Genomic DNA, 15,098 nt, shown 5'->3' with positions numbered 1-15,098 from the left:
TTCCATCTCACTAGACATTCATTACAGATCAAATGACGCGGACCCCTGCCAGCCCCTGCAGAGAGACTCTCTATAATTAAAGGGCCATACTGTAGCATTTGTCTCAGGGTGGATTTGTTAACCACTTGAACCCCAGCATCCCCATATTCGGGGAGGAATCATAAGAGCTTGTAGATCGGCTGTTATCGGTGACGAGAGTCCTGCGAGCGGAAAATATCCGTCCAGATCCATCCGGTCCAGTCTAGAGGGCAGTGGTGGAAAAAGTACCAGAATCTTTTATTGAAATAAAAGTATCTGCAATATAGAAATGCTCTGTTACGTAAAGTAAAAGTCCGGAATTCAAAATGTAGTTGAGTAAAAGTACAAAAGTATTGGCATCAAAATGTACTTAAAGTACCAAAAGTAAAAGCACTCATTATGCAGAATGTACCATTTCAAGTTTTGAAATGTACAAAAAATCTTTTGGAAATAGCCGATCTACAAGCTCACAATGCGTCGCATTGCGAGCTTGTAGGTAGGCTATTTTCAAATGGCCGAAATATATGTAGGGGGGGTGCCACGCCCCTTGATTGCCTTGTACATGTGAGTCTGTATCAGTGTTTTGAATTGGATGCTAGTGTAACGCCTGGGATTCGAACCCGGCTCTCCTGTGTGAAAGTCTACCATCCTGAACCACCAGCCCAAAGGGATATCCCTAAGGACCAGGGGGAGATACTAGACTTTTGAGGCCACCAGGCTGAGGCAGTGAGTCACTCTGCTACAGCTGGCAGCGTCCCAAAGCCAGCCAAGGGAACACAGAAGGTGTAGACGTGGCCATTTTGGGAAGTTGAAGACAAAGTGTGCTGCATCATAGGGCATTAACGACTTGTGATCTTTGCAAGTCGACTCGACTCAGTAAAAAGTTGAGTTGAAGTCGACTTTATCGTTTTTATGACGTCATCACATCACACACAACCCCCCAATTATTTTAACTTAATGTGCAAAATTGTTTTCTCACTCAACTGTAAACAAACCAACATAAAGTTTAAGTATATAGAGGGTATCTTAACATTTCTAAAGTGCCAATTTAAGGACTTTTTAAACCCTCTAAAATAACAAATTAAACATTGTCCAAATTGTCAAATATACTGTATAGAGGCAAAGATTTTGAAAATAAATCGCGAGGCGCTGTGAGCATGTAGATCGGCTATTTTCACAATAGAAGCATGTTATACCAAATGTAATGTAGCTGTAATATTGGATCATTCCGTCCTTGACAATAAGCAATCCTACTGTTTGAATACTGTACAGACGCACACATGGAGCAAAAATAATGATAGGGAAAAAAAAGGATTTTTTTTTCAACTTCGACTTTCGACTTTCTCTGGTGGGAGTCGACTTGTGTAATGAAGTCGACTCAGTTGACTTGTCAACTTTTTCGTTAATGCCCTAGCAGCCCTACTGCATCATTTTGGATCGGTTGAAGGGGCTTTAGAGAGCATCCAGGCAGACCAAAGTCTGCAGATGACTGAGGTGATCTACAAGCACACAACGCCTCACGATGCGAGGCGTTGTGTGCGTTGGGTACCAGGGGTCTCCATATATGGTCCGAATATACTGTACATCACTGGCCAGATGGCCAAGACAAGGCGCTTGTCGCCCTGAGGTGTCTTACTAGTATGATGAGGTAGGGCTTTAATTTACGAAAAAACTTGCACATTTGAAATTTGGAGATTCGAGGTTTCAGGAACCTCGAATCTGCTGGTTTCTGATGGATAGTGACGATATGCTTATTAACCAACCTTTTCTTATCACCGGGACTAGACTCTGGAGCTACTTCAACTGTCAGTCAGTCTGTCTGTCTGTCTGTCAGTCAGTCAGTCAGTCAGTCAGTCAGTCAGTCTGTCAGTCAGTCTGTCAGTCTGTCAGGTAGAAACATTCGTGTTCATAGGACTGGACCAGTGGCGTCAGTTCAGAAAAAGCTAAGGTATGGCAACATGACTGGTGTCTTGCACGCGCGCCTTCGCGCGCGTGCAAGACACCAGTCATGTTGCCATACCTTAGCACCTTAGCAACAGGCATGATACATTTATTTTAAGAAGTACATTTTATTTTTTCCCTACAGTTTCTTGGGCTGTATATGGCAGCCTGGAATGGTTGTTCAAGTTCAGCTAGTAAACGTGCCACAATTAACAATAATGCATTGCACCTGTGCAGCTGACCTACGGAACCTGGGAATATACCATCTTGTCAAGATGGGGAGAATACAAGTGGGGAGAATATAGTTATAATACCTTGTTAAAGTGACCATTTTGTAAAATTTTGCATTTGTAGTTATCCTACTAATAAAGGAGCAAACTCACGCTCTAACGCTCTAACGCTCACGCTCTAACGCTCTAACGCTCACGCTTATCTACGTTTATCTATTCACTCGCTTCAGCAACTGATACCAAAGTTCACATGGTATTAGCCATTAGCATTATACCAACGCTGACGGAGCCCGAATTTCATTTCTCCCAAATTAAAGCAGTTTCTTAGCGTTTTCTTAACCACTTCTGTTGAACTCTGCTGTCTGTTGCCAGGGTTACGGTCCGTTCCTCCAGGCCATGGGATCTGTAGCCCCACACACACACACCCCTTTCTCTCACAGTTAGGAATGTTTCTCTCTCTCTCTCTCTCTCTCTCTCTCTCACACACTTTCACCGGGTGCGTTTGACATATTTTGGAGCACATATCTTCGAACGGGTAAGGTCTAGTTTTACTGTATTTTAACAACACAATAACCAGAACAGATAGACAAAGAGACATTCATGGATTTATATTTAAAAGTAAGTTTTATTTCCCCCCCTGGACCCAGGGTATGGCAGCTGCATACCCCTGCCATACCCAATTGACGCCCCTGGACTGGACCCTGCTGTTTGCAATCCAGTCAAAAGGTGGAAAGTAGGGAAACAAAATGAAGAGCGAATACTGGAGCACACAAGAGAAAATAAGAGATGAGAGGAGAAAGAAATGGGAAGAGAAAACAGGAGAGGAGAGAACAGAGAAAGGAGGAAGCGAAAATGAGGAGAGGAGTCGGCGTCGTCATGGGAACAGACACAGAAAGGCTGGTGTTAGTGAGGAGACTTGAGACTAAATGACAGAATGTTGAAGCAATACAATGTAGGAGAGACAGCGTCTCTCAGGGCTAACACATTCTGCTTGTTATTCAATGTTATTCAATCAAGTAGCAACTACCTATATCTAGGCTAGCAGCGTTTCTGATAGAATCTTGTGTTGTTTGCACTAAACAACACAGGCAAAAAATTATAATACAAAAGAGAAAAATAAGTGATAAATAATGTGGAAAAGGTGAACATCAGTTCCTGTTTCTTCAACTTCATCCAATTATACCCGGTTTGTCAGCGGAATCCCACCTTCTGCCTCTCTTTCTTTTTTTTTTTTTCTTTTTTTTTTTTTTTTTTTTTTTCTTATTCGATTTTTATTATATTTCCAATCACAATCATAATAACAATCATTATTATATTTCCAATAACAATCATAATGGCACCACCTCTTTTTTTTTTTTTTTTAAACATCTGTTTATTAACTTTTTTTTCCAGGAAGCAAATATTAACATCAAAATATAAAATGTACAATTAGAGTAAGAAATAACAAGTGAACAAACACATAATTCAAAAACTAAAATTAAAAGTAAGACAATAAGTCCAGACAATATACAAAAAAAAAACAGAAATAACAAATGTAAACAGAAAAATAAAAAATACAAATAAAAAATAAAAACATACAGACGGCTGATGGCGGTACGCGTCCCCAGACTAGGCGGACAACACTGAGAGCAATCACAATCCATATCTTACTGATATTAACAGACAACCCTAGGGGGCAGCTGACCACTATCTGTTCTCTTCCAAGTCTCTAGCAAACCGAGAATAGGTGACCAAATCTTATAGAAAAGAGGCTCCCTATCCGAGAGGACAAACCTTATTTTCTCTAGGTGTAAGACTCCTCCTAGCTCCTTTATCCATAAATTGATTGAAGGGGGTTTTTCCGATTTCCAGGCTTGAAGGATTAACTTCCTAGCCAACAATGTAGAGAGCATAATAGCCTGTCCTTCATGTTTATTTAGAGCCCACCCTGGCTCCAGCACCCCAAAGAGTGCAGTCAATGGAGCCGGGGAGAAGTCCCTCTCATAAGCTTTAGCAAAAAAATCAAAGATTTGATTCCAGAAGTTTTGCAACTTATGGCACAGAATGAATTGATGTGCCAGGGTCCCTTCTTCAATAGAACATCTACCACATAGGGGAGAAGATTCATTGAATAATTTATGTAGTTTAGCCGGAGAAAAGTGCAGTCTGTGAACAATCTTAAATTGGATCAGGGAGTGCCTGACATTAATCGAGCTGCGGTGAATATTATTGATACATTCCTCCCATGTTTCCTCCGAAATATCCAATCCCAGCTCACTTTGCCAACTTTCCTTAAATGGGAGGGAGGATGGGCTAGACAAGTCCTGTAAAATGTGATAGAATTCAGAGACTGCACCTTTACCGAAAGGTTCGACATGCATTATGCTCTCTAGTACAGGATGGGACGTTTTTTGTTCAAAACGTGGAACGTGGGTTCTGAAAAAATCTCTCATCTGAAAATATCTGAAAAGGTGTGAAGCCGGAAGCTGATAAGCCTGCTGCAGTTGTTTGAAGGAAACAAAATTCTCATCTATGTTATACAAACTTATCAAAGAACCAACCCCCTTCTCCCTCCATGCACGAAACACTGGGTCAGTCAGGCCTGGTTTAAAGGCATGATTGCCACAAATGGGAGTGTACAGATATAGTTTGGGCGCTTTTATCAGAGTTAACAACTGGGACCAAATTTTAAGGGAGTTCTGAATTATAGGATTACTGCTGTAAATATCTTTCTTAATCTTCACAGGGCTATTGAGGAGAGCTGGAAGACAGGAACCTATACATGACAAGTGTTCCACCTGTAGCCAGGAGGGCATATTTTCAACATTGTAATCCGGATAGCAATCAAACCAGTATGTGATGAAATTCAAGTTAGCCGCAATATAATATAATCTAAATTGCGGCAGACCGAACCCGCCCTCATTCCTGCTTTTACATAGATGTGAACGCTTTATCCTGGGTGTTTTGCCGAACCAGATAAAGGAAGAGACAACTGAATCTAATTTCTTGAAATAATATTGAGGGATGCTCACCGGGATTGATTGGAAGACGTATAAAAATCGAGGTAAAGTTACCATCTTAATGGCATTTATACGTCCAGCCATGGATAAAGGAAGGGTGCTCCAGAACTCTATGTTTTTTCCCAATTGTTTCATTTTTTGGTCCCAGTTTGCCTTTAGTAAATTTTTTAGTTTGCTCGTGACTATAATTCCCAGACTCGTAAATTTATCATAAACAATCCTGAATGGAGTGGATTCCAGGTAGGATTTGTCCACAACCTCTGACAGAGGCATCAGTTCGCTCTTTTCCCAGTTGATCCTATACCCTGAGAAGGAGCCAAACTCGTTTATAAGGTTTAGTAACGGGGGAATAGAAGTCCTCGGGTTTGAGATAAACAAGACCACGTCGTCAGCGTATGCCGATATTTTATGGGAAGTACCACATTGTGTAATTGGGTGAATTACTGAGCAATCTCGTATCCTTGATGCTAGGGGTTCCAGTGCGAGCGCAAAAATATACGGAGAGATCGGATCTCCCTGGCGTGTGCCTCTAAACAGCCTGAAAGGTTTGGATTCGTTTTGATTGGTGAGGACCGAGGCTGAGGGTTCGTGATAAATTACCTTGATCCAATCAATGAAGGACTCACCAAAGCCAAATTTTGTCAGGACGGACAGCATATATGCATGTTCAATCTGATCAAAGGCCTTCTGAGCATCAAGAGAGATCACGACTGCATCCTCCGTGCTACGTGTAGGATTATACATCAGGTTAAACAACCTCCTCAAATTGAACTGTATGTGTCTGTTAGGCATGAACCCGGTCTGATCCGGGTGTATGATGTTGGTTATATGCTCCTTAAGCCTTGAAGAGAGTATTTTGCTCAGTATTTTAGTTTCTAGTGGCAACAGGGAGATAGGCCTGTACGAAGATGCCATGGTTGCGTCCTTGTCCTTTTTTAATAGGAGGGAAATCCTGCCGTGGTACAGTCCCTTTGGTAGAGAGCCTGACTCCTTGGAATTATTCAACATGCGTAGTATAATAGGAGCCAATAGGTTAGAATAGGCCTTATAGAATTCGGCCCCAAAACCGTCCGGTCCAGGGGCCTTGTTGTTTGGAGATTGCGTAATCGCAAGTTTAACTTCCTCCAAAGTGATATCTGCCTCCAAGGCTGCAACTGCTTCCTCATTTAGAGTGGGAAGATCACAATCTTGGAGAAAGTTGTCGATATCCTCCTGACTGGACGTGCTTTTGGAGCTGTAAAGATCCTGATAGAACTCCTCAAAACACCTATTTATTTGTTTTGGGGCCGTAACCAATTCTCCATCTTTATTTTTTATCGAAAGAATTGATTGAGAGGCTTGTGACTGCCGAAGCAGTCTAGCTAGCAGTTTGTGAGGCTTATCTCCAATTTCAAAGATTTTTTGTCTATAATTTAGCAGTTGGGAGCAGACCTGCCTTGTGAGAATTGAGTTATAATCATATCTCAATTTTGTAATTTTGCCCAGTAATTCTGGCGAGGGTGTGGTTAGATACTCCCTGTCTAATTGGACCAAAGCCGCTTCTATTGATCTTAGTGACTGTTCCTGAATCTTGCGCTTAGCCGCAGAATAGGCTATTATGTGACCTCGCATGACTGCTTTGAAGGACTCCCATAGTACAGAGTCGTCAACCTCACCATTATCATTTGAAGTTAGAAAGAAAGAAATATGACCTTCCATTTCTTTATAGAAAACTTCGTCTTTGAGGAGCAAAGGATCAAAGCGCCAGGATTTGTTATTTCTGTTGTCCAGATCTTTAAATTGTAAATCCAGAGTGACTGGACTATGGTCTGAAATAAGTATCGGGTGATAAGTACTATCAATAACTGCGGATAGGAGTTTGGAATCTAAAAAGAAGTAATCTATGCGGCTAGAGGTTTTATGCACCGGACTATAAAATGAATACTCCCTCCCAGTGGGATTAACCAGTCTCCAGATATCTACAATATTCAAACTTTTTAGCAAAGTATTCAGCAAACATCCAGCCTTTGATTGGTAAGAAGAGAGAGTCGAATTTTTATCCAGTTTAGCGTCCATCACACAGTTTGTATCACCAGCAATCAGAATATTAGTAGCATGTATATTAGGGATTGAATTAAAAACTTTTTGGAAGAAATCTGGACAGTCGAAGTTGGGGCCGTAAATATTCACCAATGTCACAGGCTGTAACGCCAACTGACCGCTTAGAATCAGAAACCTCCCATCTGGATCAGCTAATGTTGCCGAGTGGACAAATGGAATATTTTTCCGAAATAGAATAGCTACTCCTCTAGCTTTGGTATCAAAATTAGCATGATAGGCCTGACCAAGCCAGTTTGCACGGAGGATTGACTGCACATTACGCCTCGCATGAGTTTCCTGTAAGAAAATAATATCAGGCTGTAAAGATTTAAGGTGGGCCAGGACTTTTGCCCTCTTTACAGGATTACCCAACCCCTTTACATTCCAGCTGAGGAACCTTAACGCCCCGTTAGGTAGTCTGTTTGTAGATTTATGTGTCATTGACACAGTTCGCTGTTGTGATACTCAGAGGCACCGCACACCACCCGAGAACACGCGCACACCACCAGCCGAACAAAACATGAAACATGAAACAAACAAAAAAAAAAAAACCCAACCCCAACCCCCCCCTCATAGAGGGACTTACTACTACGAAGCCCGTCTCTAAACTCCCAAACACCGTACAAGGCATTAGTAACATCCCCTCTATGGCCCCGCCCCTGACCATAGCAATAAGTAAACACAGAAGGAAAAAAAAAATAGAAATTAAAAGGAAAACCTTGTATCATACAGTTGCACCCGTAAAATTGTCACGATTGACCTCATCATGTTGAATAAATTTCGAATTAACAATCGACTGGATTCCTCTAGCCACTCCCACCTGGTCTGCCAAGATGCTGATAATATAGGGTTGTAAACCAACCTACCCAGACCAATAGAAAATGCAGTAGGAGTGAGTCAGTAAATAAGAGAACAACAACAAAAAAACTGATATGTAATCAGTAGGTGTCTACTCCATCTAACCAAATAAAATACAAGACTGTTTTCCCACAAAATCCGCTCTACAATGATATGTTGAAAATCCACTCCACTATGAGATGCTGAATATCCGCTCCACTATAAAGTGTTGAAGAATAATGCTGAAAATCCACCCCACTAAAAGGTGCTGAATATCCACTCCACTATAAAGTGTTGAAGAATAATGCTGAAAATCCACCCCACTAAAAGGTGTTGAATATCCACTCCACTATAAAGTGTTGAAGAAAATGATGAATATCCACCTCACTAAAAGGTGCTGAATATCCACTCCACTATAAAGTGTTGACGAAAATGATGAATATCCACCTCACTAAAAGGTGCTGAATATCCACTGCACTACAAAGTGTTGAAGAAAATAATGAATATCCACCTCACTAAAAGGTGCTGAATATCCGCTCCACTATAGAATGTTGAAGAATAAGTAGGACCGTAAAAAAAGGGGGAAAGAAAACAAAAAAGAAAAGGGGGGGGGAGAGGAACTAAAGAAGCACGCACTCATAATAGGTCCTCCCACAAACACACATGCACCCAAGTGACCCTCGAAACATATGAATAGCACAGAAGTAAGAACTATATAAAAAAAATGCTGATAATGACTCCAGATAAAACTCTGAAACCCAATCGAGGTTTAGTTAGTCATTAATGTAAACAATGATGCCTATCCACGTGCCCTTAAATATTTAAGCGTTTTTAGCACAGAAACGGTGCTTATTAAGCTAGGAGGAATCCAGTCAACCCTTTACTAGGTGTAAACATAGCCCTGAACACACATAAAAAAAAAAAAACTATATGAACACAATTAAATCTACAGATCACCTGCATCCAGACCCGCACAGTCAAGCACACTACCTAAAAGGACAGACACACACAAACACTCCCCCCACTCACACATGCCCAGTCACACACGCGCACACCCGCACGCACACGCAGCACGAGCAGGAGCGCTCGCCATACACTCCCATATGTACATATACCCATACACATATACATATACAAAGCCTACAAAAAACATTGAAAATAGAGTATTAAACAAGACATCTTTGTGCATGTTACAGAGGATCCTTAGATTCCAAAAAACAAAAAACGATCCTAATCTAATGAAAATAAAAATAATAAAGTGTAGCAGAGCATATACATCCAGCATAGTCCAACAGGAGGAGAAAAAAAAAGTTCAGTGCAGCCCACCGCCAAGAAAGTAGGGGAGGAAAGGTTAGGAAAGGTAGGCTACAGCAGCTATGTCAGCATTACCAGTGAGTCTGACTGGCTCACTGGAACAAAACAACCATATTAACTATCCATTGACATAGCATAAAATGATTGAATAAGCAATATACCGGTAGTTTTTTTTTTTTTTTAAAGAGAAAGAAAGAAGAGCGGCGGGCTGCAAAAGATTCAGTCCAGATCTTCATGGGAAAATAAAAAAGGGTTATAAAAACAAAAATTGTCTTTTGAGTAGCACCTTAGGGGTCCAGTCGAATGCAAAATATAGAGTGTGGTGCTACATACCAGTGGCTCTCCAGCCTAGGCTGAAAAGCAAACGAAATCAAGAAGAAGCACCGTTAATCCTCGACTCCTCCACCTTCATCCATCTCCGTGGCATCGCCACCCGCGCTGACGGCGCTGTCGCCTCCGTCCGTGCCGCCTCCAACAGCGAGCTCGCCCGTGTCGCCGCCACCCGCCGTGCCGCCGACTCTTTCCGCGCCGTCCCCGTTGTCCTCGTTGCCCAGTCTGCCGTCCAAGAAACCGTTAGCCGCCTCAGGCGTCTCGAAGTAGCGGGTGTCTCCGTTGTGAGTGATACGAAGGCGGATCTGGCGAGTGCCCACGAAACTCGACAGCAGGCCAGCAGCCTTGCATCTCCCGCGGACATCGTAGAATTTCTTGCGCTGCTGAAACACCTCTGTTGGTACATCAGGGAAAATGGAGACACGGGCGTTTTTGTACTGAAGGGGAGCCTTCTGAGCAGCCAACTTAGTGATGAGGTTCTTGACGTGTAGATAGTGAATTTTCGCGATGAGCGCCCTGGGTCCACCTCTAGCCCGCTTGGGGCCCACACGATGTGCAATATCAACCAACACGCCGTTTGGGAAGTGTTCAGGCCCTAGTAAACGTGGAATCAGCTTAGCCACAAAGTCAGCCGCATTCTGCCCTTCTTCGCCCTCACAAATAAAACCGATACGTACGTTTTGTCGCCTGGAAATTAATTCCATTTGTAGGAGCTTTTTGCTCATCTCAGCGTGGCTAGCTTGTAGCTCCTTGTACACGGTAGCCTGTGCCTGCAACTCGTCGTCGTGTCTCGTCACTGTTACCTCAATGTCGCGCACCTTCTCGGTCACCGTTGATAGAGAGGCTTGCATTGAACTCATAGAAGATTCAATTTTAGTGAGTTTAGCATCCATTTTGCTTTGAAAGGTGGTAATAGCCTTCATCAAATCCGCTGTGGAAGGGTTATCAGCCACAGATGAGCCGACCGACTTCCCCCCCACCCCCAGCGACATGTTGTCGGCGTCCAAGTAGTCACTAAAATCTTCGTCCTCTACCACTGGGCTCACTCTGGTGTTGTATTTGTGGTGCTTCTTCTTCTTATCCGTCATTAACACAATCTTTGAGCAGAAAAAATATGCGATATATTCCTTAAAACTAGTAAATTAACTGTATTTGGGACGGAGCCTCACAGGAACACAGCTCACCACATGCTCGCTGACCACGCCCTTTCTGCCTCTCTTTCTAATGAATTCTGTTCATTTTGCTTTAGCGAGATGTACAAAATAAACTGTATTTTGAGCCATGTGGAATGAAAACAAGGAAAATACATTATTTATTGACATCTCTGTCTGTCTGTCTGTCTGTCTGTCTGTCTGTCTCTCTCTCTCTCTCTCTCTGTCTCTCTACCATGTGTCTCAGCCTATCCCGACCAGTCCAACCAGTATGTCCCCGACCCCGGTTGGGACGTTGGGGGGAAACCCCAGCATGCAGGACGTCTTCATACTGTCCCCTGTTTCTGGACTGTATGGCACCAGGTCAGAGACACACACACACACACACACACACACACACACACACACACACACACACACACACACACACACACACACACACACACACACACACACACACACACACACAAAAATATATATATTATTGAACTCTATTCTCCATGGCGTGAGTAATCAATAAATAGAAAAAAAGTTATTATTGGGGGTGAACTACTCCTTTAAGTAAATGTACTTAGTTAATTTACACCACTGGTTTTCTCATGCCAATAAAGCTAATTGAATTGAATTGAATTGAATTGAATTGAATTGAATTGAGTTGAGTTGAGTTGAGTTGAGTTGAGTCGAACTGAACTGAACTGAACTGAACTGAACTGAACTGAACTGAACTGAACTGAACTGTGTGTCAGGGATGAGCTGGGCCTGATGTCCTGTGACGAGATCAGCCGCTACACCGTGGGCTCCCAGTCGGGTTCTAAAGGCTCGGAGGCCATCAGCTACTACCTGGACCAGGACAGCGGCCAGTACTTCTCCCTGCTGGAGGGGGACGGACCCCCGGGGCCCGACTACGACCGAGGGGGCCGCAACACAGGGGTCCGCAGGCGCGACAAGACCCCCACGCATGGTAAGATGAGAGACAGGGAGAGAGACAGAGAGAGTGTAAAAGGCACTGGTTCCCAAGCACTGGGCTGGGACCCGTTTGTGGGTCGGGGACACATTTGTATGGGTCCCTTAATTTTTTTGTTTCCTACATTTTGTTTTTAATTATCGTTATTTCAAAACATTTTCACAAAAGATTCCCCCAAAAGCTGAGATTTTCATGAATAAAAACAAAACAAATGCAATGATTTTTTTTTTAAGTAATTTCATTAGTAGCCTAAATAAAAGAAAAATCATAACATTTCCATAAAAAATTGACAACAAATGTTTAAGAAGTAGTGAAAATAGCCGTTCTACAAGCTCACAACAGTTGTGAGCTTGTAGATCTGTGCGAACGTCTAATCTGTCTTTTGGGTCTCGAGCTTGAAAGGTTTGGGAACCACCGGTGTGGGGGGGTCTGGAGTCAGTCTCTGACTGTGAGGCTTGAGACAGACCCCTCCACCTCCACCCCCCCCCCCCCCCCCCATCCCTCCACCCCTTTCCTTCCACCCTCCACTCGTCTGTTTCCGGAGCTCTTTGCATGCGTCTGTGTCGTCCGTCATGTGCTGAACAAGGCTCTGCTTGTGTGTGTGTGTGTCTACTGTAACATCTCGCGTTGCGCACTGTCCCGAGCATACTGATCCACGTGAAGCAGGGGGTCCATATCCATCAGGTCCAGGAGGACCCCCAGATTGTCTCCAGTCCTCCTCTACCCCCACTCCCACCCAAACTCCTCACCCAAAACCGCAAAATTCCCTCCAAGATCCCATACCCAAACTCCCTCCCAAACCCCTCCCATATTCCCTCACAAATCTCTACCTGAACCCCATCCCAAAGCCTACCCAAACCTCTACCAACCCCCATCCATACCAGCACCAGAACCCCCACCCCATCCCCCACCAATACCCACACCTTAAAGACAATGTGCTGTGACTCCCCCCTCCCCCATAACATAATCATCAGGTATTTAGATTATACTTTGAGGAAGGTTTTTTTCAAAAGAGGGTACAGAAAGTGTTAAAACTATGTTTTTATGTGGAGACACCCACCTGTTCATTAAGTATACCTGGTTTTCAGGTGCAGTGATTCTCAACCATTTTAATTTCAAGGACCCCCAGTTTGACATGCCTTAGCCTACAGACCCCCATTTAAAGGCTATTCTATCTCTGAGACCCCAATTTAGATTGTACGATTAATGTTAATTTAACTCTGAGAGTGTACACATGGAACCATGTGGTTCCATGTGTACACTCTCTGAGTTACATACCCATAAGGGTTCATTTGGTTACTAACTTTGATTTAGCTGGGGACCCCCTGGAACTCCCTCAAGGACACCTGGGGGTCCCCAGACCCCCACTTTGAGAACTCCATAGACACATGTACAGAACAGAAAAAGTACAAAACTACGGCACCACATCTTTACCCCCCAAAATCCCCCCAAAACATCCACCCTAACCCCCAGTCCAACTTTCCCAACCACCCCCCTCCCCTTACCAAGCCTGCACCCCACAGCCACTCCCTCTCCGCCCCACCTCTTTGTTCCAGCCCTCACCCACACGTTCTCCGTGTCATCCAGTCTCCTAATCCCCCCGGCCCACTCTCTGACTGCTGATCGTCGTTTCCAGGTGACCTCAGACCTGTCTCCATGCCCCCGGAATATAATTGGATGACCGAGGCCAAGGAACCCAGCATGGGCAAGAGAGGGAGTCGAGGTACACTACACACCCGCACAGACACGCACACAAACACACACCACGTGTGTGCACAGACACACACACAGGTCGTGCTTTGTTTGCTCCATGTTCGGCTCGTCGTGCGGTTGTCCATGGTGATGTGGTTGTGAAACTTCCGCTACATATCTGCCATTAAAAGGCGGTGAAACTCTATAGGCAGAGTTTGTTGTTATAGTTTTCCCGTACAGGTTAAAAAGGACATAAGGGTAAAAGCATGGCAGACTGTAAGTGTAACGCCCCGGCTATCCCGTGTTGGAATCTAGCATCTTAACCCCTAGACCAAAGGGATATCCCTATGGACTTTTGAGGCCTTCAGGCTGAGGCAGTGTGGCAGCTAATTGCGACCGTAAGGTCGCAGTTACTATCAAAACCTCCACCGGCTGTCAGTCTGTCTGTCAGTTTGTCAGTCACATTTTTGGACACTGCTCCTACAGATTTGGCCCTAAAATCACCCAAAGCGGTACACAGTATCTCTAAAGTCATGTCATCAACATGGATCTGTCCCATTTCCCATATTTCCTCCTGATTGGCTACCATTGCCTTCTAAAGTCTGTGTATGCGACCTGATGGTCGCTTATCTCCTGATTAGGGAGTCTTACTGGTACAATTACTAATGGGTTGGACTGTAGGTGTTTAGGTGTGATAGTACTGTTGATCACGGCTAACGCTTACACATGGGCCACGCCTAAATTGGACACACCTATTATTTTATTGTCTGGATTGCCTACAACATCATGCAGCGAGCAGTGTTCACAGTGGCAGATACCGACACAAAAAGCTATACAGCATGTTTGTAGCCTTGTAGTTGAAGTTAAAACCAGCTCAACGTTTTTGTAGCTGTTGTAGCTTTTGTAGCATGCTACAAACATCGGATGTATATGTTTGTATTGTCATGTCGCTGGCGTCCATTGAAAAAGAATTGTAGCTGCCATGTGAACATTATTAGTACAGACTTCGATGCATGCACCTGGCCAGTATAAGGCCAGCCTGCCATGTTTTACCCTTCTGTCGTTTTTAACCTGCAAAAGAAAACAAGCTACAAAATGGGCCTAGGGTTTCATTCCCATTTAAAGGACCATAACTATGTTGTTTTTGCATGATTTTAGCCCATTGACTACAAGTCACGTACAACAGTGTATGTACAGTATAAGCATACTCCACATTTTTTCTACCTTCCAGGAAGATTGTGGTTACCATTAATTTCAGGACAGCATGAAAACCCACTTAGAGAGACGTAAAACCATAGCTTGAGATACTTTAGGACGGTAACCCAACATATGTCACCTTTATTTGCTGTCAGTGTTACATCATCATTGAGTTTTTAATGTAGCTGAAAGCTCAAAGTTAAAAGACTGACATTTGGAAAGGGATAATGGGAATTTGGTAGGTTCTTTCATTGAAAAGACTCTGAAAATGAGACTGGCTTACAAGTCATGTTTTCACTCTATAAACTAGCACAAGAATGTGCTGTACCATTCCTCTGTGTCAAAC

General features: G+C 43.4%; 1 protein-coding gene across 1 annotated transcript in view; it reads left to right on the top strand.

Moving 5' to 3' along the window:
• Positions 1-15,098, top strand: part of LOC308301550 (connector enhancer of kinase suppressor of ras 2) — a gene marked incomplete at both ends in the record, with an annotated part of 123,942 nt that overhangs the window by 91,181 nt on the left and 17,663 nt on the right. The window contains 3 exons of the mRNA XM_080745570.1: positions 11,147-11,262; positions 11,646-11,860; positions 13,500-13,586. Coding sequence (XP_080601696.1) covers positions 11,147-11,262; positions 11,646-11,860; positions 13,500-13,586 — 418 coding nt within the window. The remainder of the gene's footprint in view (positions 1-11,146; positions 11,263-11,645; positions 11,861-13,499; positions 13,587-15,098) is intronic.

This window comes from Nannobrachium achirus, assembly GCF_963921795.1.
Source record: "Nannobrachium achirus genome assembly, chromosome: 17".
Taxonomy (NCBI): domain Eukaryota; kingdom Metazoa; phylum Chordata; class Actinopteri; order Myctophiformes; family Myctophidae; genus Nannobrachium; species Nannobrachium achirus.
Note: the sequence above shows the minus strand (reverse complement) of the source record. Positions and strands in the feature narration are given on the sequence as shown.